At 47.3% G+C, this 24,566-nt stretch overlaps 1 protein-coding gene across 1 annotated transcript in view; it reads left to right on the top strand.

Annotated features, from left to right (window-relative positions):
• Positions 1-9,854, top strand: part of LOC104510403 — a gene marked incomplete at its 3' end in the record, with an annotated part of 19,605 nt that extends 9,751 nt beyond the window's left edge. Inside the window, exons 2-3 of the mRNA XM_010152641.1 lie at positions 8,027-8,102; positions 9,364-9,854. Coding sequence (XP_010150943.1) covers positions 8,027-8,102; positions 9,364-9,854 — 567 coding nt within the window. The remainder of the gene's footprint in view (positions 1-8,026; positions 8,103-9,363) is intronic.
• Between the last annotated feature and the right edge of the window lie 14,712 nt (positions 9,855-24,566).

Here is a 24,566-nt window from a genome sequence, read left to right as displayed (position 1 = left end):
CAGCAGCAAATGGGCTGTGAATGACAGTGGAGCTACGTTAGTATCTTAGTGTGGGGTGGATGAGCGTCCTCCCCCCCCAGCCCTTGTAATGAAGGTCTCTAATCCTTCAGGCTCCTTCTTGTCTTTCTGGACTGCTGTGCTGTGTGGTGTCAACACTGCTGAATAACACTGCTTCTGCAGGGTGTGAGCCAAGGGAATGCCAGGGCTCTGTGCTGTGAGCTGTCAGAGGAGTTGACCTCCTTTTCAGAGGGATCTCTTTGCAGCACAACTGTTTTGTAGGTTGCTGCTTCTTTCTGATGGGTGTTTCCTGACGCTTTACCACTGTCTTTGCTAATTTACCAATTTTCCTTGCTAATTCCCTTCTGAACTATGTATGTGAACAGCAATCTCCCTGCATAGAATGAGAAAGCTAACAGGTGAATGCTAGTCTTCCAAGAGTGTCCTTGAAACGTGGGCATGAATAGCTATAACTCTTTATCACACCAGCAAAGCCATGAGTAGAGTAACAGAGCTGGTGGGAGAAGTGTGTGTGGCTCCATCACAGGCGGGTGACTGCCAGCTGAGGCCAGGCTGCACTGGCTCTTTGTACTGAGCAGAAACTGGGGCTGGAGTAGAGTAGGGGACTTGCTGGGATCTTACTGGGAATTGGCACACCTGGAAGCTTCCCTTGCAGGTAGAAGTGGAGTTGAAGTAGTGTATGGCCTCTGTCACCCTACTAAGAGCTGTAAACCTTCTCCAGCCTCTTAAGTGAACAACACAGGGATAGCTTGAGAATTCTGTGAAAGTCCTTGCTACCAAAAAGGATGATACGTATCACAGCACAGAGCTTCAACATTCCCCTGGCTCTGTACTGCAGAACCAGTTTTATTTCATAATACATGGTGATCTGGGAAGGCAAGGAGGAAACTAGAGGATTAGAGTTTCTACTGCAGTGGTAACACCTTTGTTACCATCCCCCATCCACCTGCTGAGGGGGGGATGTGGTGACTTTGTTCCATCTGTAACTTCAACGTTGTGACCCATCAAATTATGGCCCCAAACGTGATTGCAACTGCATTTACACAAAGAGATTCTGTTCTCTTAGTGGCTTTGAGGATAAATAAACTGCATGGAGTTCTCTAAGTTTTGGAGTGTTTTGGGTGCTAAGGACAAGAGTCTGCATGTCTTCAGCATAGGAGGCTCAGTTGTAGGCATCAAGCTTCATTCAGTTCCCTGTGATCAGAGAATATCCGATGTCCACTGTGGTCACTATGGAGTCTGTTCATGAGCGATAGGCTCACGGGTGCTGTATACTGTACCTCTCGGGAGCAGTGGTGAAACATCAGTACCTGCTGGTATTTTATTTTGTGAAAGCCCATGGTGTTTTTATCTTTAGCTTTACCCTGCAAAATCATCTCAGCTTAGCCCTGGAAGAGTAGGGGAGATTTAGAAAAGGAGGTTTGATGCAGACTGACTACTACAAGAGAACTGATGTGGGGGGGATGAGAGAACACAGAGCAGCTGTGCTCTGTGGGTTTGGTCTGGGTCATGTCTTGACCAGTGTTTGTGCCCTTTGCCAGTGCTGAAGCCAGCCCCACTGCACTTGTCTCTGCTTAGAGTCCTCTGATTTGCTCCACTTCCAAATGAGGTTCCCCAAGACTAGGGCAGTGTCTAGTGCCCTGTTGTTGCGGTAGTTCTGGTCAGGTTTGGCCACAGTTCCAACTTGTTTCCAGAAGCTGTAGACAGGGGAGAAACACAATCTCACTGTGCAAATGGTTTGTTCAAAACACACTTATTAATTTGTTTGGGGAATTACGGAAGGATAAGGAAGATCTAAACCAGTAAGAGGACCACACGTGGGCTTCCTTGCACCCACCCACCACTCATGCCCTCACTGTTCTGTGCAGGCCTGGTGCTTTCTTCTCAAAATGTATGTCACCCAACTTAATCCCATGCTTCTGTAAAGCAAGGTCAGTGATGGTTCCTCAGAACAGAAGCTCAGTTTCCATGTTCTCTCGTGAATGACTCCTGCGACGTGCACCTTGAGAGTTGCCAGTCACTATGTTTGCCTGTGTCTCTGTAAGGTAAGAGTTCAACAAAAATGACATCTGTTTTGTTATTGTTTTGGCAATAGCCAAGCCATTGCAGACTTGGCTACCTAGAGTGACCCTGCCTCCCTCTCTCTGTGAAACCACCAATGGTTAAGTAGACTCTAGGCCCATGCAGAAGATGGCTGTGACTACATGTGCAGCATTCCTACAAAAATGGGAAATCTGCTGTCTTTGGCATGGGACAGGCCTGGGAGACAAGGGTCTTGATGAGTGCTGTGTCCCACTGGCCCAGCACCGCTTTCGCTGACTCGGCCGGACAGCTGCTCTGTCAAGCAGGACAGCGTTCAAGGGTTATGAACCCTGGGTTTGAATTGTAGCCATTTGCAAGGAAACAGGGAAAGTAGTTTGAAGGCAGAGCTGTTATGAAAATTAAAAAGAAAAAAAATAACAATGGAAAAAATACTTTAGAAAGCTTTTCCAAACTAGGACTGTTCTGGCGGGGAGTTTAGTTGTTGAAGGACCCCAGCTGTAAAACCCTGATCTAGTCTGGGCAGTCATAGCTCACTTGTGGATATTTGAAGGCTGAAGCAAAATTAATCTCCATCTCTGTTGCTTTTCTTGAGGAGAGAGCAAGCAATACAGGCTGTTTTACCAGCATAAATTGCCCCTGTAATGCTGAATGTCTCTCAAATAAAATTTAAAGGGGAACTTGGGAGAGGAGTTAGATGTTAATTTGAAAGTCTGTTTTGACTCATTCCTTCCTCCTTCCTCATGTTGTTCCATGGCTCAAAACTGCCTTTCAGTGTCTCGATCTCCCTTGTTTTCCTACTCTTATTTCAGAGTTTCTTATAATTGGGTGGATGGTACCTCCCTCAATCAAGATCAGGCAGTGTCCTATGGCAACTGTAGCAATAGTTGACCTAGAAAAATAATAGTGGGGAAACTTAGTAAAATGTTTTTACTAAAATCAAGACTTTTTACTAAAGTCTCCTTCTTGGGAAGGAGAAGAGCCAGCAGCAGAGCACTGTGTTGTAGGATGCCCATGTCTCTGGCAGCTGCTCCGCAGGCAGTGTGGCAGGCAGAAGGTAAGCGAGCACTGGTTTCATGTCTTCAGTCTGAAGAACTGGAAATCTGCTCCCTGTTGCAGAGATACCAGTAGTCACTGGTGAGCTCATCCGCTTCTGCTTTTGTGCCAGTGAATGAGACCAACTCAGCAAAGTCTCTTTCCAAGGCACGTGGAAGAAGGGGCTTCACTGGAGTGCCAGGGGTCAGGTGAATGAGCCTGTGTCACAAACAGACTTACATGCGGTAGCACAGGCTTCTGCCTGGGAAGAGGCCACCTCTCTGGAGGTTATCTCCTTCCTTCCCTCCCAGAGGAAAGTTGGGAATGATGCCCTCCAGCCTGTGTGCATTCTTGAATCAAGCTGGGAACGAGGGCTTGCCTGTGGTCAGTTGTATCTTTAGCTTATCTGCCCCTCACGCACACACTCTCCAGTGCCCCAAATCACTCTGCTGGTGTTTTAGCAGGTTAGGACAATACAGCCACTAAGTGAAGCCTGCTGGGAGAGATTTGTTCTGCCTTAGTCGTGAGATTCCCTTCTCTTTTGTAAGCTCCCAGATGATCTGTAATGTGATTACTTGTGACCATACAACAGGAGGTTAATTTCTCTTATGCAGGCAAAACCATGGGGAACATCACGTTAACAGGGCGGGGGTTTATTGCCTGGTGCACTTCAGGGCTTTAGACTCTAAGGGTGGCTGGATCCTTTAGGACCTGGGCAATTCTGGCTGCAGCTAGTTATCATTACTTGGTTGACAAGCAGCAGTTAGAGAGAAAAATCTGACTTTCTCAACCTTTTTCTTCTATCTGCTAGTTAGTCCTTTATGTTAAATCTCCCTCAAAGTTATAAGCTCTCCACTCAGTTCTCTGTAGATACCATGTGGTTATTCTACACAGACGCATCTTTCCCTGCTGGAGATTGATGCAAAACCAAAAGTGTGGGGAAGTTTGTCCGTGTTTCCACCTGGCAGGGTGGGAATCCTTAGCCTGGCAGAAGGCATGTCTGGTGCCAGAGCTGAAGGACCTGGGTGTAAGACAGAGATCCTCATCAACAGAAGGCTACTGTCTTTGAACTTCAGATCTGATGTGTTTCCTGAAGACAGACTGGAGGGTGGATGGGCACCTGTCCTATGTTTTCTGGCGTGTTCTGTGCCATGTAAACATTTACATGTCTCTGTGAATTGGAGATTTTACTCTTTAATTTTGCATCTTGAGGTGCAGAGTGTACTGGGCACAGTCCTGAGCATCCTGCTTTAGCTGACCCACCTTCATCAAGGGCTTGGACTAGATGATCCCAATATTGAGTCTTTTCCAATCTAAACAGTTCTGTGATTCGAATGCAGTGAATGAAGCGTGATCTAGTGGGATCTTTGACATGGAGATCAAGTTTTCTGTTATCACAGTGCCACAGTTCAGAGTTTGTGAAGCAAACAAGGCTGTACTGCCTTGGACAAAGGTAAATCTGTGGCCAGTATAAAAAAGAGACTGTGTAAGGGAGGCTGGAGGCCTGAACACAATCCCACTTTGTTTAGTGGAATGCTTTTGAAGAGAGGAAAATATTGCTGTTAAAGCCTGCAAAGAGTTGAGGAAGGGACCGTGAGTTTATCTCCAGCTAGTCTCAGCATTAGTCCTTGATTCCCTATATCTCTATAGTTTCTGGAAATTCTTGTTATCCATACAGACAGAGCCTTTTCTAAATCTTGCATTAATCCTTGCCTGTGTGGTGTTATATGGCAAGGAGTTTCACGGGTGAAATTTGAACGCTGGAAGATTAATGGATAGTCTATGCATGCTGGTTCTCTATTAGGGTTGGAACATGGGAGTTAGGGTTGGTAGGGCCTTGTATGTAGGAGCTTGGAAGACTTCAGTTCCCAAAATCAGGATATAATTTGTGGAAGGATTTACTAATAAAAAGAGAATGTGACAATACTGAAGTACCAGACCTTGCTAAAAAAAACAAATGGGGGAAAAATGATGATGTCTCAAAGATGTGAAGACCAAGTGGGAGGGTAGTTGTATCCAACTCGCACACAATCAGAGGTGAGAGGACTTCTGAGAGACAGTACAGGTCATGGGACATGAAAGGCAATGTGGTTTCTGAGTTGTATCAGCGCATAAAATGCACAGTTGCTGGATTTTAAGGCTTTTTTACAGTTAGTCTGTGATGTATATTGTAGAAATACTCTAAATTTTGAGGGTATTATCTAGAACAAGTGTATAACAAGCAAGTGGGAACAATGGGAGAAACCAAGTCTGAATGTTGTGAGAAATGTGCTGCTGGTGTGCTCTTCCTCCAACGGAAAAGGTGGGTGCCAGGAGCAGTGGCTCAATAGCTATCTCTAATTGCCTTGATTCTGAAAAGCACTTGATACATTGCCCATAAAAAAAATCATAGCTGGTTATAGAAGAGTGGGTGCTTATTTTTCCATGGAGGATGATGAGGAAGACTGGGAGCCCCTTTTTTCCATGAAGCCTTTGTGTACTGTCCTACTACAACTTGAATGTCTTTGGGATATACTATGGATCACCACCACAGACTCAATATCATCTTGTTTGAAAGAGGTTTCTCTTCTCACAGGTGCTAAGAACAAAGACTCTGGAGAAGCGTTCAAGGCAACTCAGAGGGGATTTACTCTTGGGCTGCCTGTGGGACTGGGGAGGACTTGGGCGGGAGAGGTGCAGCGAGTTACCCACGTAAGGTTAGAGGCTAGCAAAACTGTACTTGTATGAGGAGGAGTGAATATTCTGGAAGCCCAGGACCAGTAGACACAGACCTTCAAAGTGTCAGTCATTGACTCAAATCCAACTCCTGCCTTAAGCACCTCAAGCCAGTGACACTGGGCAGTAGCTCTGACCTGCATGTCCTAGGTGGCATTGCCTCTTTTTTGGAAGCAGCGCCATGCCGTGTATTGACACTTGTACAGTACACAAACTGGAGCTTTTAAACCTCTGTGGAAACCCTGCCACATCCAAATGAAGGGTTTTTACGTGGGAATGAGCCACAAACGAAGGTTAGCACCTCTTGAGTTAGAATTGGAACCTTAGCTTTTGTAACGAAGACAGGACCGCTGTCTGTCCATACAGCAGCTAGCACAATGGCACCTCAGTGTCAGCTGTCCCCTCTGTGAACTACCATGGCACAAACAAGGTATTATACCTGTTCTGGGGACAACTAGAAGTCTGTTAATTTGGCAGGGATCCTCAATGTCAGCTGCCTTTATTAAACCACTCGTGTGTGAATACGAACAAGAAAATTCTAGTTGCAGTGGAAAAACAACCCACTGCGTCTGCTTCAAGAATATCAGAAATGGGGACAAATCTCTGCCACTTTCCCCATCTGTCATTTGACAGTTGGGAAAGTAGTTTAAAGACTAGCAAAGAAGGAAAATATTTTCTGATTTCTTAAAGGGCAGTGCAAATACCGAATGGCAAAAAGTAGCTTTTGAACAAGGTGGTAACAGGCTTTTTGGGGGGGAGAACTCCAAACACAGTCCTCGAGGATGGTCACAAAATAGGTGGCTTGACATAGTAGCTGTCAAAGTTGGAATTTCTCCACTAGTCCTGTGATTTCTCTGCATCAGCTGTGTGTGTCTTTCATAGCCACCAGGTTAAATGTAGTTGCTCTTTTGGGTCTCTGGGAGGGTGAAACGCTCCAAGGATGTTTCCCTAGGAACAGTGGTGGAGGCAAAATGAGTACGGGTGTAATGGCTGCGTGCTACCTCACCTCTAGAAAAGTCAAACACAGCACATCAGGCACTTTTAAAATGGAAACACAGCGGGAAACCTTTGGAAACTTACTGGCACTGGATACTGTTGTGGGCATGTAACTAACGGGAATGCTTGTTGATGTGGATAAGAAGGTGTAAGGAACAATACAGCTCATCTTGCAGTGATGTCTCTTGCAAAGGTTTCTTTTGAAGCATTGCATTTTCCGTTGACTCATTTGGTTTTAGCCACTGCGAGAGACACATACTGAGCTGTATTGCTCAGGGGTTTGATCTAGTAACTTCCAGGCATGCTTTATGCAGCGGAACAAAAGCCACTTTAGGAACAAGGTAGGCAGGGTTTCCATAGGAAACTGAGCAGCAGTGCGATCTATCTGTCCTACAAAAGCTTGGGTTTAGATCTCTCAACCCTTCTCAAGGGGAAACTCCCAAGTTTGTTCAGTGTTAGAAGATGTTTTGTCTAAGTGAGTGTTTGGATATACAGCAGGTGGTTTGGTCAAGTCCATTGGCTGACACGGAGCAAATGTTCCTGAAGATTCCTGGTAGATATGTGAATTGTCAGTACTTTTGGAGCGTTTACAGATGTGCACTGGTACTGTAAGACTCTGCTGGCAGAGACAGTGTAATGCTATTGTGTGCATTTCTGTTAAATCCTGTTTTCTTTATATTACATTCTTCACAGTTGTCCTGTAGGGGAAGTGAGAGGAGTCTGGTTTTTGGTGGCTTACATGTGTGTGCTTTCACAGGGCTAGCGTGGACGTATGTAGGACAGCTAAAGTTAACATGCCACTTGCATTTGTGGGTGCCCTGCAAGATAATAGTTCGGTTGACAGGATGTGTCTTTATTTTGGCGGTGGGTTTTGGAGATTCAGTTGTCCACGTGATGTGGATGTGGTAGGCCATGATGGTTATGAGCTGTGTCTGGGGAGCTAAGGGCAGGGTATGTTCGTTGTGCTTGGGAAAGAGCTGGCGGTGCAGTAAGGTGGAAATAGTGGTGGGCTGTGTGTGTTGTGTTGCTGCAAGTGAGAGGATATGATGGGAGTTTGAGGTTGGGAGATGAGGATGTGCATACAGGGAGGTGCTACGGCTGGGTATATGCGGTTAGACGCCTGCAGGATATGAGAGGGGGAGGGTGGGGGAAGTGGCTTGGGCAGCAGCAGGGCAATGTTTAGTGCTCATGACGAAGCCTTTTCTTTCTCCTTGCCCCCTAGATCTCCTATCCCCCAAGTGATGAGGACAGCGACGACTCTGAGGGAGAGAACCAGGAACTTGCTCAGATCGAGAGAGGTAAAGGGATGAGATAAGAGGATCCTGGGATGCTACAGCTGAAGTCCATTTTGCTTTTCACTTGTGCTCTTGGAAGTACCTCCTTGGTCCCTGATGTACCACAACCAGGTGCATTAAGTCATTCATGAAGACTTTGGGACCCCACAGTGGGGAGAAGCTGGTGTTATCAGATGCTGCAGTTGCACTTTTCTTACCAGAGACAGACACTGCTAACGATGTGTTAAGGCCCCGGCACTGTAGACTTGGGGTAGAGAAGGTCTACAATTGCACCAGCAGCAGAGCTGGGACTAAAAATTTATCTTCTGTTCCATGCTTGTGAAACTGTCATCTTCTTTCTAGGTTTCCTGTTCCCTGTGATTTCCATTTTTGACCTTCCCTTTCCGCATTCCTCTGGACTCGCTTGTCCCATTAGCTCTCTCTTCTTCCTGTGCTGTTGGTATTGGGCAGCCCTACTGAGTCTAGCTGAGGATCATTCATAGAGGAGGGACAGGTGCTCTGGTGTTGTTTTTGGACCTGGTATGAAGCGGCTTAGAGCTGTAGGTGAAATCTGTAGTACATGCGTCTCTCGAGCTGTGCTGAGTCTCTGCCCTCCGTGCATGCCCTGTATTTTATTGTAATTTAGCTAAATTCAAGTGGATTCTTATGCAGTAGCAGAAGTAGTTAAATTCTTGGCACACGGTATGTGTCCTGTTGAAATTCAAATCCCTGCTCTGCATGCTTAACACGTGTAAAGAACTCAGCAGTACAGGTAAAGCATGCCTGGCTGAAGGCAGGCCCTCCTGTATGGCAAGCCTGGTAATATAAAGAGGACCTTCACCTCTAGAAACCACATCTTTATTATTTGAACCACAGGCGTGCTGCTTAGAATAATGTCGCTAACTTACCTCTTCTGCCCTGAGAACTGGGCACTAGAATTTAATATTTCCAGCTAGAGGTAAGTGCCTAACAACACACTTGCAAGATCACGTCTTCTCCACCTTCAGGGGATGAGGTGGGCAGCAGGTCTGTGGTTTTGCTCTGCAACTAGTCTTCCAGGTTGCCAGGAGATGTCTAGTGGTCTGGTCTAAACAAAGTTGTGGAAACTTCCAAAGGGAAGCATTCAGCTGTGTGCGTTCTGGGGGAAAAAAAAAACCAACCACAAAACAGCTCAAAATTACTTGGGAGGAGGTAAAAAATACAGGTCAGGAGAAAGTAGGCCTGGTTTATTAGGGCATGGAACGCAGGTCTGCTCTGCCACTCCTCTATCTCCTCCTCCCACCAGAGAGAAGAAGGAATTGTACCTTGACCCCTCTGGCCACCAACCAGCTCCAGAACCAGGAGAACCAATGCTGCAAGGTCCGGGCCCTCTTCCAGGCCAGCCTTGACCGCCATAGCTCAGAGGAGGAGCTGGAGCGCATCAACCGAGAGTTTGCTGCCGAGAAGCGAAAGTGGTCCCAGGTCAGCAGGCTCACCTGCTGCAGCGACAGCAACAACACCTCCTCCAGTGACGAAGAAGTGAAGAACTTGTGCGCTATGTCCTTCCGGCCTGTGGCAGAGCAGGCCGATGGCGTGCATGCCAGCCCAAGCCCCGTGCTGTTCAGTGCCTCCCCTCCCAAGAGACTCCAGCCCCTGGTGCGGAGCCCAGCCTCCAGACCTTTAATCTTCACAAGCGTTGGGGCGGGCCTCGAGCAAGTCATGCCTTGCAAGAGACATCGGCAAGGATACGGGGATAAGGTCAGCAGGCCCAGCCTTGACCTGGAAAAAATGCAGCAGGTAAGGCTGAACTTCACGTGAGGAGAGCAGCATCTCATGAGGGATGATCTTGGAAGCAAAGACAGAAAAGGGTTATTGAGGCAGCGTTCAGTAAATTCGTAGGGTTGTTTCTTGCGATCGTGTCTTCAGAGCCATAACTGGTACTTCTGTCTGTTTAGGATACACCAGGCCTGAATGTAGATGTCTCTTGAGCAGTCAAGCTGCTTGGGTGGTTCTTGCTATGGTTGGGCTGTTCTCTTGCTACCCCTGTTAGGAAGGCAGCACCCATACTGGCCAGTTCATTGAATGGCACAGGAACAAAATCACTGCAGTTCAGTTTTGTCAAGTTACCCCTGCTGCCGTGAGCTAACCCATACCGTTTACTCCATAAATTAATTGCTTAGGAGCATATAAAGAATACCTTTGTGATCAAAGAGGTTGTAGACTTGCTGATGGTATGTATTTCCACACTTGCTGACCTCCTTGGGCCCAGGCCTCTATACCTCCTCGGAGTTTTACAGCAGTGTGAAACAATGCTTTTACAAATACAAACTGTTTACAGTTTGCTCGAGGTGGAGTCACTCTTGGTTTCTGCAGGACTTCTGTAGAGGTCTGGGATTGAGATGCGTTAATGCTAGGAGCTTGCCTTATCTCTGTAGAGACTGGAAGATGGGGTGTGCCAGGTACTGGTGGGGTGGGCTGCCCTGCGCGGTGCCCATCTGGCGTCTCTCTCGCAGAAGGCATTGCTGTAGAGTTAGTATTGCAGCTCGCTCCTCATTATTTGTTTTTCTTCTTGCAGTGGTGTAGTGTCAGTTTGAAAGAGTATCTGCAGACATCTGCTGACCCTGGTAAATTGCAGTTACTTTCAATCCTGAATTTCCCCTCATTAGGGAAGAATTTCACTGGCTCTAGTTGGTTGGATGTACTACTTCTAACCTCACTGACAACACCCCCTTTCAGCCTGCAAGATGGATCCACTAAAAGAAAGGACTTAAGTATTTATTTTCCGAGATCTGTAGAAGTGAGACCGCTCCGCTGCTTGTTCTCAGTCCTGCTGGCAGCATACATCTCATGCATACATAATACAGAGACTTGTGGTTTCGGTGCGGTTTTTCTCACCCGCTCTTCATCCTTCTGGCCAAGTTTCTGCTCACAGAACATTCAAAAGGCCTGGTCTTGCATCTCATCACCCAAATCTTCTACTGATACTGACAGACTTTAATTAGCCTCACATCCTAATGAGAGGAGAAGAAAGCTGGTAAGCCTGTGCCCAGCCTTTTTTTTTTTTCCTTTTTTCAGGGTGTGTGTGAGTAAATGGAGACATGTTCCTTTTGGCCCAGGTGCTTCCCCTGATTTGGATCCCAGGCATAGCATCCAACTGCTGTTCCTTGAGTTCCTTTCAGCAGTGTGTTTGGGATTGTCTTGGTGAAGGTTAGAGGCTAATTTAAATAAGCTTTCCAAACTGTTGCAGCTTTCCTGGGAAACCTTGTGAGAAAGACGTGCTTCCTGGTCCGTTTGCTCTCTACACTTCTGGATGAATTGTAGCAAGGATTTTTGCAAAAGTTGGAATCCGGGGTGGAGGTGATGGTGTGTGTTTTGGTTTGTTTTTTTTTTAAACCATTTTTACTGTAGATGTCATTAACACTTCTAGTTTGTGGAATCCTTGTTATAAAGAAAGGATATTCAGCTAGTGGTTTTAATTTAAAAGTATACTTTTGGGGGTGGGGGTGTGGAGTGGACTGCAAAGTGAGATGCAGCCTAAGTACTGTAAGTGTGGTCATCTTTATTTTTACAGTTTTAATTGACTAGTTTTCAACCAGTAAAATCTTGAGGCTTTATGATGACTTCTTGCTTGATCTAAGAAGTCTTGTTCATTGCATGGCCTTGCTTGCTACTCGTACTTATTTCTGCTACAAAAATATCATGTTAGAAATAAGAATGTTGTAGACTGTCTTCTGCTGAGAATTCCCATCAGCTTAGCTAAAATCAGTGATCTTATTTCTTATGACAGTGATCTGAAGTCTGGGTTTTGTTTTCAGCTCTGCCACAAAATCCTTGTATAAAGCTGGGCAAGTCTCCTTCAGCACCTCTATTCCCCACCTGTAAAATGGGACCAGGGCATTTCTTTCTTGGGCTGTTTTCATTCTCCGGCAGAAATCCCTCTTAGTAACTGTCTGGGCAGCACTTGGCTGGAAGTGCAGGAACACCCTTTGATGTCTTGAGGTGAAGGCACCGGGGATGCAAGGGTCAGCTGAGGTTAGGAACTCCAGGGTGTCACAAAGACTCCTTGGAGCCGCTGAGCTGGTTGGCAGGGAATGAGACTGGCCTAGGCATACTGTGTAAACAGAGAGAGAGGAAATAAAGGGTTCATCCTCCTGTGCTGTTTAGTGGGACTGGCTGGAGCTCCTTTGCAATCTACTTTCAGCAGCTTGAGAAGTCAGTGCAGCATTTCAGGGGAGAAAGATCATAAGAGATCTGCCTTGGAGGTGGGCAGCCTTGGGTTGGCACAATGAGCAATTCAAATCATCCTCATTGATGTGTTGGTAGGTGGCTGGTAAGGAAAGCATCATTTTAAAGTACCAGGTAGAGAGTTTGGGTACGTGGGTATATTTCCAGCTATGCTACAAAGCCACTAGTAGTTCTGAGCAAACTGTGAAACCATTCTGCCATGGTTTGCCTGCATGTGAGAGTAGATAATATCAATACCAGTGCCCTATGGAAGCTTAATACATTATTTAAGATGCTTGGAGATGTTAGGATGAAAAAAACCAGCACAGAGAAGAAAAATCATCCTGTGCTAACATTTGAGTTTCTCACTACTGATGCTGCACCCCTTTGGCTGAGTGGCTTCAGTGCACAGCGGGTGAGTGGGAACTGCGTCTTGGCTTAACACTGAAAGTGTCTTGGGTACCGTGTGAGCCCTGATCTGGTCTTAGCTGTGTAAGTCAAGCCCAACAGTCCTTCTGCTTGAATGTTGGCATTTTGGTTGGACTGGGCCTGGTAGGACAATTGGCACTGAAAGCTTTCTTTGGGCTGATACTGGTTGCACAGAGGTTGCATTGAGGCACTTGCTGCACGTGACCAAGGACCAGTGTGTGACCCCTGGTATGCTGGGGTCTAGGCTTCAGGCTGCTAATGGTTCCAGGGTGAGATTTCCATATCCTTTGCACAGCTGGGCTTTGCCCTTGCCTGTCTCTCCAGGACTTGACAAATAGCTTCCAGATAGGGAACGTGTGAGTTCACGAGTCCTTTTCATCTCTCTGCCTTCCATCTGAATCCAGGCCTTGTCAGTTCCTGAAAATTATTATCATCTGCTTGCCCATCTGAGCTTGCCTCTCTGCCGAGAGGATGCTGGAAAACCCATTGCTGGTGCTGGTGGTAGTTTCATCATTGTCTCTGCCCTGGGCCTCGCTCTCCAGAGTGACTGAGTGGAGTTCAGGGTCTGTGCTGAGCATAACCGTTTCTTTACACCATTTCCTAAGGGGAACAGTGCCAGAACATGTCTCTTGCAGGTGTGAAAAGTTGGGCCATAGCACTTCTCTGTTCCCGGGTGCAGCAGAGTGCTTGTTGAAGCAGTGTAATAAGGAAACTGTTGCAGAAACCGATTGCGCCATTACAGAATGAGAAATCCTGTTTCTGGTAACCTCCTGCAATTTTGCTTTTATTTTTTGCCCCCCGAAATATTCTACAACAGCTGTTCCTTCAGCACAGGAGCCTCTGTCTATCTTACCCCGGCCAGCGTTTGGCACTGAAGTAGCCAGCAAAACAAATGCTGGGCTGCGGCGAGTCAATCCTGGCATAAGAAGGTTTTGGGCTGAAAAAGATAGATTAGGTGGCCTGGCCTGCTCGCCTGCAAGGAGGTAGCTCTGGTAGGAGTCTCTGGGACTCCGTAGACATGTACCACGTGAGTGGGCGATGGGGCATGGCAGAGGTGTCTTCTTCTTTGCCTCCCTGGAAGAACGGAGGAGATGTGCTCTTCTGGTCTGTCTGTTATGAAGACTCTTTGGCTCAGTGCCACCCAGCCGATGTCTGGCTTGCTGATTAAGGCATCTGTAGTCTGACAGTGGCAGAGAGAGGGAGGGTGGAAGAAAGGGTGCCTTCTGAGAACACCCAGCTCTGGGAGGTGTAGGCAGAGCAAGAGACTCAATAGTGAGGGAAGGCAGGAGGACCTCCACCCTGCCCTGAGGAGGTGATTATGACTCTGCCAGGCAGCAGATCCCTCTCTCTGTGTCCCCTAAGTGTTCCCTGGATAGTTATCTAATCCATGCAAAAGCATGCTGTAATGGAAGTGCCTGTATGCTGCCAGGGCTGGATGAATCAGAGCATGAGAGCAGGAACCCATATAGAACTTGGCCTAGTTGCTTCCTAGAAAGGATAAGGACTTCCTCCTCTTTCCTGAAGGAGGCTAGTGAGTTGACTGCCTTCACTGACAGTTAGGCTCACCTGCTGCTGGGGTGTCAGCTTATAAATGCCAAGAGCGAGGCAGGTAGGACAACCTAGTCCTATTTCTAACCTTTTGGCATCAATCAGGAAGACAGATGTCTGAGCATTCTCACAGAATGGTTGAGGTTACAAGGAACCTCTGGAGGTCATCTTGTCCAACTCCCCTGCTCAAGCAGGGTCACCTACAGCCAGTTGCCCAGGACCATGTCCATGTGGCTTTTGAACATCTTCAAGGATGGAGCCCTGCAGCCTCCCTGGGTAACTTGTGCCAGTGCTCAGTCCCCCTCACAGTCAAAGTGTTTCCTGATGTTCAGAAGGAACCAGAACCTCCTCCTGTGTTTCAGTTTGTGCCCATTGCCTCTGGTCCTGGCACTGGGCACCACGGAAAAGAGCCTGGCTACATCAGATACTTGCACAGAGTGATAAGATTCCCCCTGAGCCATCTCTTATCCAGGATGAACAGTTGCAGCGCTCTCAGCCTCTCCTCATAGGAGAGATGATCTAGTCCCTTAATCACCTTTGTGGCCCTTTGGACACTATCCAGTAAGTCCACATCTCTCTTGTACTGCGGAGCCTGAACAGGGCACAGTACTCGAAGTGTTGCCTCACCAGTGCAGTGTAGAGGGGAAGGATCACCTCGCTCGACCAGCTGGCAACACTCCTACTGCAGCCATTCACCTCCTTTGCAGTAAGGGCACATTGCTGGCTCATGTTCAATCTGGTGCCCCCCAGGACACCCAGGTCCTTTCCTGCAAGGCTGCTTTCCAGCTGGGTGACCCCAGCATGTGTTTGCACTTGGGTTTGTTCCTCCCTGGGTGCAGGACTTTGCACTTTCGCTTGTTGAACTTCATGAGGCCTCTGTCTCCAGCCCGTTTATCCAACCTGTCAAGGTCTGTGGATGGCAGCACAACCTCCTGGTGTATCAGCCACTCTTCCCAGATTCGTGTCCTCAGCAAACCTGCGCTGCCCCATCATGCAGGTCAGTAAGGAAGATGTTGAACAGGACTGGATGCAGTGCTGACCCCTGGGGCACATCACTAATTACTGGCCTCCAGCTAGACTTTGTGCCATTGTTTGCAACCTTCTGAGCTGGGCTGTTCACCCCTTTTGCAGTTCCCCTCACTGCTCATCCAGCCCATACATCGACAGCTTCTCTATAAGGTGCTATGTTCTCTGTATATTGTTGAGATACAGAATTAATTTCTGTGGAAGTCCACTCCAGTTCTGTGTGGCACTTACGTTGCACGATGTCTGTTGTTACTACACTTGCCTTTCAGGTGCGCTGCTAGCAGACTCCCATTCTGATTCCATCTCTGCTTGGACCTCTTCCACCATTGTGTCAGCCCTGGCACAAAGCGTTGGCTTGTCTGTTTGCAGGGCCACACGCTTCTGCTCTTCTCCCTTAATCCTCTCCTTCTTTGTTTTACCTGAGTGCCTTTTTGATCTGGTTTTGTAACGCATGCAAAGGGACAGCAGTTCAAGGGAGAGATGGACAAGTGAGCCGCTGTGAGTGCTTCTGTCTGAAATACACAGGGAAAACCAGAGAAGTATCTGGCCACGTACCTTTGCCTTCTCTTCCTGGGAGCTCGCATGATACTTCTCTGGTTTTCCCTGTGTATCTGGCCACGTACCTTTACCTTCTCTTCCTGGGAGCTCGCATCTTGGTGAGTATGGCTGTTGGGACTGCCATGGTACCCGAGTACCCTGTGAGCTGTCTACAAGTGAGAGCCAGTAGCTGCATCTGCTTGAACATCTGAAACCTGGTTCCTTGAGGTGCTGCTTTGGATCATGAAAGAGTGGGGATTAGGTTGGTTAGGGTGATTTGGAGTGCACCAGAGAGCTTGGTTGAGGAAAAGGAAGATGAGGGAAGGAAATTGGATGTGGCTGTAGTTTGGGAGAGTATGTGTTGATTGCAGGAGAGATCTGTGGGATAAGAAGGTGAAGAGGAGGGTAAGAATGGGTGGGGACAGAGCTAGAAAGAGTAATTTTGTTGTATTAAGATTCCCAAAGGGACAATAATAGCACCTGGCACCAGTGGTGGTAAATTATGGGCCTGAGGTTAAAGCCAAGGGCTTATCATTTAGTTTGGCAGGCTTGCTGGCTACCTTCCCAACCCTGCTGTCTTTCTTTTTTCTCTAAGCTCTAAAGCCTGGTAAGAAGGTATTAGACTAAAGCTGATTCTTTGGCTGCACACCAGAGAGAAGAGATCAAATGGGCATATGGGCACCACTGGCATGTGTCCTTGGGATGTGACTTGGGGAGAAGTCCTGAGTGATGCTGGTGACACTGTGTGAGGCTTGAACTCTTGGTGTGTCTCTGAGGGTAGGTAGGCCTGGAGGGAGCAAGTTTTGGAGAGGGGGTGTGGGGACAGGTGCTTCCACCTGGATATGGCTGCCAGAATCTCTGCATGTGAATGGACAAGGTTGGGGTCTTGACCCCTTTTGCATTTTTCTCTCAAAGCTCCACAGAGAATGTTTCCTACTGAACTGGTAGAAGGCAAAGCCCAGTCTCCTTTATCTACTGGCAGTGGTTTATGGTGGGCTGCCAGCTACCCACAGAAATCATCACTAAGCAAGACCTAGGGGTCCTAGCTGCAGCAGCAACACAGCTGGCAAAAATGTAGTGTGAAGTGGGATGAGTGGCAGTCACAGAGTGGGTGCTGGGTTGGATGGGTACCCAAGGGTGGCCATCCTGCAGTATATCCCTGTTCTCTCCTGTCTGTTGGCTGTTGTGGGTCCTTCTTGAAGAAGTTTCTCTGAAGGATGTTTCGTTTCTTATTTTGACACAGTACAGTGCAGAAGGATAATGCTGGCATGTTCTCTTTCCCACTCTCAGCCCAAGTAGCCTCGAGGGCCTGGCAGATTGAGAAGCTTGCTGCAACCTGTTTATGCTTTCCAGCAAGACCAGTTAGTAGATGTTGCTTGGAAGTGAAGGTCAGGGCCTTGCTCTGCAGTGCTCCTTTCTGGAGTTAAGGCTGGATTGTCCTCGCCTCCCCTAGCCTTGGTGTCTGGACTAGGAGGGCTGCCTGGGTTGGGTCCCAGTGTGGCTGTTGCATTGGCCAGATACCTCTCCCTTCCCACTCCTCCCTCAGCATGTGGCTCATTGTGATACAAATATCTCATCGTTGCCTGGGGAGAAAAGGAGTTCGCAGGCCGCTTTGCCATATGCTGTCACTGCCCATGTTGTGTGTGGGCTACGGATGAATGGATCTCTCTTCAGGCGTGATAAGTTACGTCTTTGCTTGTGGTAGTAGCACCCTCTGAAAAGGAGAAAGCCTTACAGAGTACTACTTCGGAGGATCAGTAAGGTGATCTTGAGGGGATTGGAAAGGGTGAATGGCTCTTTGGAACCAAGCTGGGTGTTCCTCGTGTAGTCCAGTGTGGTGGTGGTGGCAGTTCTCTACTTGCTTTTCTGACTTTATTATTAAGATGATTAGATTAACCACCTCTTCTGCTCATTTCAGTTTCTTAGACTTTTTCTTCTGTTCCTACCCTACCACCTCTAAGTGTTGAATTCCCAGCTGAAGCACTTACACAAGTGACCATTCTCTTTAGAATTGGCACCCACAAGGTAACGGGCTGCTGCTGCTTAAAAATCAGATGGTAAGAGACTTGTTCAAAGCACTGCACAGAAGTGATGGTAGCAAGGAATGGAAAGCAAGAGCTTGTTTTTCCCTTTTCTTTCTGCTGGCCCTGTGTAGCCCTGTATCACTGAAGAAGGGCACCTTCCTTGTCCAGCATGGCTTGGCAGTGGTGGTTGAGAGGTGGCAGAGGTGTGCTTTGCACCCCGCAGCCTGCCCGTGGCGCAGTGCCTGTCGGTAAGGAGGGAGGTGGTAGTGTGGGTTTGGAAACTGCAGAAACAGGATGGTCATGCGATGGTGCAGATTAACTATTAATGCTGGGATTCTGCGCTCCAGTTTTGCTACCGCAGAGTGAAAGCAAGCAGCTTGTCCCAGAGTGTGTTTCAGACTTGAAAACTCAGTAGCTATTGCTGTTCAGTGTGTAGAAGCTGGCTGCGCTTTTAAGGCCAAGCCTGTGACTAGAGTAAACACTCTAGGAAATGCTGTTCTTGAGACAAGCTTTGGCATGGCAGAATAGGCAGCCTGGCTGTCAACAACACAGCTGTCCTTGGCGTGGGCTGGGGTTTAGCTCTGATTTTCTGCCTTAGCTCTGAATAGCCTCTCCACTGTTGGCTCACATGAGAACCACACTGCTGGGCTCTGCTCACGCTCTCTTTCAGCCTCTTGATGTCAATGGGAGTTTTGGGCACTGGTCCACGGCTCGTCTTGCAGGAGGAGGCACTCAATAGAGGCATCTACTTCTCATGTAGATGGAGACTGAGCTAAACCAGAGCAGATTCGCTTCTAAAACTCCCTGCCCTCCTAAAGAGCTGTGTTCCCAGATACACGCTCCTTGCAGAGCTGCAATCGGTTTTAAGGAAATGATGACTGGTAAGTCAGAGATGAACCATATAATTATGTGTGTTTCTAAATCCGAGGTTTCACAAGCATAGGTGTCCTGGGGGTCACAGGTAAATTAAAAGGAAAAAAAAAAAGGCACAAATGAAGATACTTTAACCAGCAAACTTAATAGGGTTTCTCTTCTCCTCACGGAAAATAATCTTTTCAGTCTCCTGTTGGACTTCGCTTGCTCATGCAAAGCAATTTCCATAGGAATGAATTTGCAAAACCGAGGATCCTCTGGAGTGTTAAGAACTCCATGGTCATATCTATGCTAGGGAAAATATATTCTTAATTCTAAAATTATGCTTGTGTGTTAAAGTCCTGGCATATCCTTGCAAGCTATAATTTCACCTGCATGCGTTTGATTATGGAAAAAATAATTTGAGCGGTTACAGAAAGGATGAAACCCTGAATCGCTTTGCAGTCTTATTGTAAGCGTGCTTATTTTTGACAGCATAGCTACGTTTTTCAACTCTCTGGAGACTCTAGGAACTCCCCATCTTGCATGTGTCTTCAGAGGCTCATCAGACACTCCTATACGCTCTGTCATGACAGTGTGTGGGCAGAATACAATTAAGAAACAAGGAACAGTTGAACAAATAATTTTCCAAATTGCAAAGCCAGTGGATCTGTGCAGTTCCTAGGATGGGTAGAAATATCCTTAAAATGGAGCCAGTGAGATGTCTGTGTTTCTTACTGCTGTAAACCCCCTACTTGTTACATGACAGGCATTGTGGTTTGCATCTGGGGAAACCTCCATAGGTCAGGGAATGCCCTGGGTTTGTTCAGGAAACTGTTGCTGCTATTGTTTGCTTTATGTGCTGGAAAGACGGACAAGCCTCATGCAAGAACGTGGTGTACCTGGCTAGATAAGACTGTATATTGAACATACCTTAATGCAAGTCTTAACTTAAGCTGTGGTGCTTTGTTCAGAGCTCTGATTGAAAGAACGCAGTGAGTTCACGACACGTGTATTTTCATTGTAGTTCTGAATTTGATGTGCTGTCAAACCAAGCTCTTAACTTGTTTTCAACTTCATATAATTTCCTATCATTCTCTGCATAAAACAGCCTGTGCTGTTAGTTTCTAAGTGTTGTTAGAGAAATGAGTGCAATTATGAACAGTGGAAATGGTGGTCGTGGAAAAGGGTTTTTGAGCAGAGACTTTTAGTATGACACCTTTTTAGCATTCTCATGTCTTTTCTTTCATCATACACCTAACATTCTTTGCAAATCTGACTGCCACAAGAAGTGTGAAAGGCATTTTTGATGTGCTAATTCTTCCCGTCTGCGTTTTGTAGACTCTTACCATGGGCAGTTGTACTAGCAGCCTAAGGAAAGACCCTAGAGATGAGTGAAACGGTAAACCACAAGAAGCTGGAAAAAATCAGATTGCTGTCTCATGAAGTGGCTGCTGGTAGGGTTAGAAATAGGAAGCAGCCATAATTACTGCTGCAACTGTGAGACTTGCTGATGCTGCTTGGTCCACTCTGTAAAACTCTGTACTGAGTTGAGAGATGAGTTCATTTCCTTCCAGATGCAAGCATCCAAATCACTCAAACACCCTCAAAACTACTCATTTAAATGCATAAATCTTTGCTTTTACTATCAGCCTTCCTCTGCACAGAGGATCTTGATCAACTTGGCCTTGAGACATTCAGGTCTACCTTTTGTACTCTGCTCTCTGCTCTTTTAATGAGGTGATCTAAACTTTTGCCCTTTGACCCCTCTTGGTCATAGGACATGACCATTTCATAAGCATGAGATGGGCTAAAATCCTGAACTGAAAGCAGGAAACATCAAAATGGTTTGTGTGAGGGGGGGGAAAAAAATGTTATGTTTGAGCACTGGCTTCTGTTACACAGGCTCTGCTATGGATCTTGAAGGCTTGTTTCCAATTACATGGAAAGTGGATCTTGATGCAGACAATGGAGTGGCATATGTGAGGTCAGCAGTTCTCCAACTAGTTCTTCCTGTACAGCTCTAAGGGTTGCCGAGCTCTGTTAACACCTTTTGGAAAGGTAGTGGCCTGCTTCTGGCTCTGAGCTGGCACATCACTGCTCTCACACAGGGCAGGTTCAAAAAGTTGGTAGGAGTAATGTGTATCCTGTGCTGGCACCCACGGACAAGTGGAGAAGCTGTAGCTCAGCACATTGAAGTGTCCAGGGAAAAGCACTGTTTGCCAAACTGGTTGTATAGCATCTCACCTCAGGGAGGTGTCCCTGGACCAGCTTCTGTGCCATCTTGAGCCACACGTAGCCAGTGAGGATGCAACAGGCTACCAGAAGCCATGAGTGCTGATCCCCAGCGCTGAAGGGAACCGTATACCTACTTAAGAGGAAGGACAAGGCACTAGGTGGGGGATACTGGCTCCTCTGAAATCCTTGGAAGCTGTTCACATGTACAGACCTAGGCTGGCCTTTCAAAGTTGGTAAGTCAAAGAGCATCGCAAGCTCCGAGCTTCGACCTGCAAGCACCACCCCAGGCCCCACGCGCTGTGCAGCGTTGTGCTGCGAGGCGGGTGTGGGCAGGCACGGCTGCATCCTGGCACAGGAGAACGTCCTGCAAGCGCAGTGGTTAATTATGTGCTGCAGAAATGGATTAGCTCCCTAGAGTAAGAGGCCTTTATCCTATTAGCTAGCTGGCCACTTCAGCATGTTCCCTTGTCACTAAGGTGTATGTGAGGTTGAGCAGGGGGACAAGTAGGCGGTAGGGCGGGGAATGTGGGAACAATTGGGTTATGTCATGATTTCTCTTTGTGGTTATTAATGTTCAACTATTCCCACTTCACACATGTCTATTTGAAGACAAAAAAATAGCCTTTATGCTTTGTTAATCATCTTCTGGCCTGTAATTTCTAATACAGTGCTTGTTTATGTAAAATCTTCATGTGCTTATGCCAAACAAATGGGATCTCACAAATAGGCATAGTCATGTGAAAGGAGAAGATGCTGAAATATGCTGTGGGGCTGTGCACTCATGGCATGTACACATGTGTGTCTTGGGAGGACAAGGAACGGGATTCTGCTTTATGTTCAGACTCTGTGGAGCCCAAGAAAGCCCCATGGCTCAGGATGTTTGCTTGTTTGTTCGAAACAGACTTGTTTTGGCTTCCCAGAGCTGTTTATGCAGTCAGTCTGCATTTGGCTTTTTCAGTTTCTCCACTGTCCGCAAATCCTGGTTGTCATCTGAAGATGTGATCTTATGTGTGCCTAAAGTTGCCATTTTGAGTGCTACCACCAGCTGAACCCTAAAGGGTTCCCACAGGCTAAGGTTCTTTGCAGTCAGCTGGAGAAAGGGTGGGAAGTGAGTTATCTCTTGAGGTTTCTGTTGTGAAGAACGGGCTGTGCTGCCTTCCATGCCGCTGAAAAATCCTTTCCTCATTTTGTTCAATGAGTATAACCCATGTTGCCCTATTTTTGAGATGCTCCACTAAGACCAAGCCTCTGACGAAGGATTCTGCTAAGAAAAGGTGCATATTCCAAGTTTTCCCCAGACAAACCCATTGCTCTCCATTGGACACTTTCTGTGATAGATTAAATAGATACAGAGTGGGTTTTCTGCCTCCTGAGAAGTCCCTTGTGCTAACTATACCCTTTAGGGCAGGTTTTTGGGCTGACAAACAGGCATTCAGGGCCAAGAATTTATACTTTTAGACATAAGTACTTGATATCAACATTTAAATCATTCATGTTGGCTCAAAAACCTAAAGAAATTGGCTTCAGAATTCTTTCAAGTCTAGATTTTTAGCTGTTTTTTTTCTTTTGCCTTCCATGTGTACAGCTATCCTTACCTCTGCCGGGGTAAACCTGTGCGAGCCTCTTCTGGAACGCTGGTGTCCCGGGTGCCTAGGCTGCTTGCTTTCCGGCTGGCACACATGAGGCCCTGAGCCTTGCATGGAGCCTTCAGAGTGTTCTGTAATTTTTTCAGTGGGCTGAGGGTGGTGTAAAAGTAATTGGCACACGCTCTGGGTAGTGCCTGTGTCCTGTTTGGAGCAGCTAAGAGGAAGACAATCCAGTCTGTGGATTGTCTTCCTCTTAGTGTCTGTGTAATGTCACAGCTGACGAAAGCCTGTACCTTTCACTGACTTCAGTTTTTCTCCTCTTTCCCAGGACATACAGCTGTGTGACTTTCAGAGCCCCCTCTGTGTCCCCTGCTTAGAGGGAACTCTGTATACTCTTTTGCCTGGCTTCAACTAATGTCTTAACCCCTTCTTGGCGCACTGCGACAGCGTTTAGACATCGAATGGTGGAAGTGTCAGGGGCTGCTTGTTTCAAGGCCCCGACGCCGCCATCTCTCTTGTGCCGCAGCAGCAGAGCTGAGGGGAATGGGGGAAAGCCGCAGGAGGCAGCGTGCCTTCTGCCCTAGCTCTGCCTATGGCAAAAGCCCGTGGGGAGGGAGGGCTTTGGAGCCACGGCTGAGCCAAGGCCTCAGTTAACAGTCGCAAGCTGGGACGGCAGGAGTGAGACAAACTATAGAGACATCAGATGACATGTTAGACTAGACTGGACATTCCCTGTGGACGGCTTTGGAGCCAAGGCCAGGAACGAAGGGGGGGAAATGGACACGTTGGCAACCCTGAATTAAAAGTCCTGTAAGCTTTTTCTCCGGAGCTGCTACCATGCCTGCCAGCTGTGAAACTAGACCCCTCTGTCCTTTTGCACCCCTCCTTCCTTCCCAGGCTCTAGTAAGCAGGAGAGGGGGAGCCCAGCATTTGAACTTTGGTAACTTTGGCATGTGCAGATGAGTGATGGGGAATTAATGAATCCTGCCCCTTCTTTGTATTTTTGTTACTCCACAGGTGTTGGAGTTTTCGATCAGGTCTGTTTCCTGCACAAATGGAGCTTTGCATTTTTTTTTCCAGGCCTCAAAGAAAACTCAGCGAGGGATTTGGGGTTGGCGAGGAGTGAATAGCTGAACCATCTGATGTACCCTGCAGATCAGCAGACTCTGACTCTGCCAGACCAGCAGGGAGAGCGGCTGCTGAGCCAGAGATGCTCCACACAGACTGTTCACTTTTTCCGCCCCCAAATTCAAATCGAAGAGCTAGCAGTAAAGGTGCCAGGGCAAATCTGGCCTGTTTTGTCTGTGCCTAGGGGGACAGGGATCCTGTACAGATCCAGAGCATATCTGGAGACCATATGCCACAAAGATGACAGAGGAGCAGTAGAAAACCAGTCACTTACAGACAAGCAGAAACCCTGTTTGCTTAGACCATAACTGTAAGTATGTAGCTGTGTTTGCTTTAGCTGTGACTCTGGTGTGATACTCAGGGAGAACTTCAAAAAGCAGCCTGTAATTTGAATAACTTTATCTGCTCGCTGGGCCTTGGGAGTGGTGGGAATTCAGATGCTCGGCCAGGTGGCAGACCTTGCTGGCCAGGCTTTGGCTCAAACCCTTCTGTAGTGGGCATTGACCAGGCCCAGCAGCCTGGTGCCACTCTGCTGTGATCACCTGTGCATCCTTACAGATTGAGATGTGACTGGCTTGTGCTCGTTCAGAGAGCAATGGCTTGGGGATTGACTTGCTCTTCTGCCAGTTAAGACTCTCCTGGTTCAGGGCCGTTTTGTATTTGCTGTAGGCCCTCACCCATTTCTCTTTAGTAGTGGCAGCTGAGCCCCTCCTAGCAGTACACAAAATGAGGTGACTAATGCCATGTTGGAGGGGATTTTGGTGTCCACAGAAGTTTTGTTGTGATTTTCATCGTCTGCTGTTTGAGTGTGTGATCCTGGGCAAGTCCCTGCTGTATACTGTTATGAGGCCTTGTCTGTTTTGTCTTTCTAATTTGAGTTTATTCTCAGTGATCACTTAGCAATCAGCATTTCCTCT

Source organism: Eurypyga helias, unplaced genomic scaffold (assembly GCF_000690775.1).
Source record: "Eurypyga helias isolate BGI_N326 unplaced genomic scaffold, ASM69077v1 scaffold9845, whole genome shotgun sequence".
Taxonomy (NCBI): Eukaryota; Metazoa; Chordata; class Aves; order Eurypygiformes; family Eurypygidae; genus Eurypyga; species Eurypyga helias.
The sequence above is the reverse complement of the archived record's forward strand: the minus strand, read 5'-3'. Positions and strand labels throughout refer to the sequence as shown.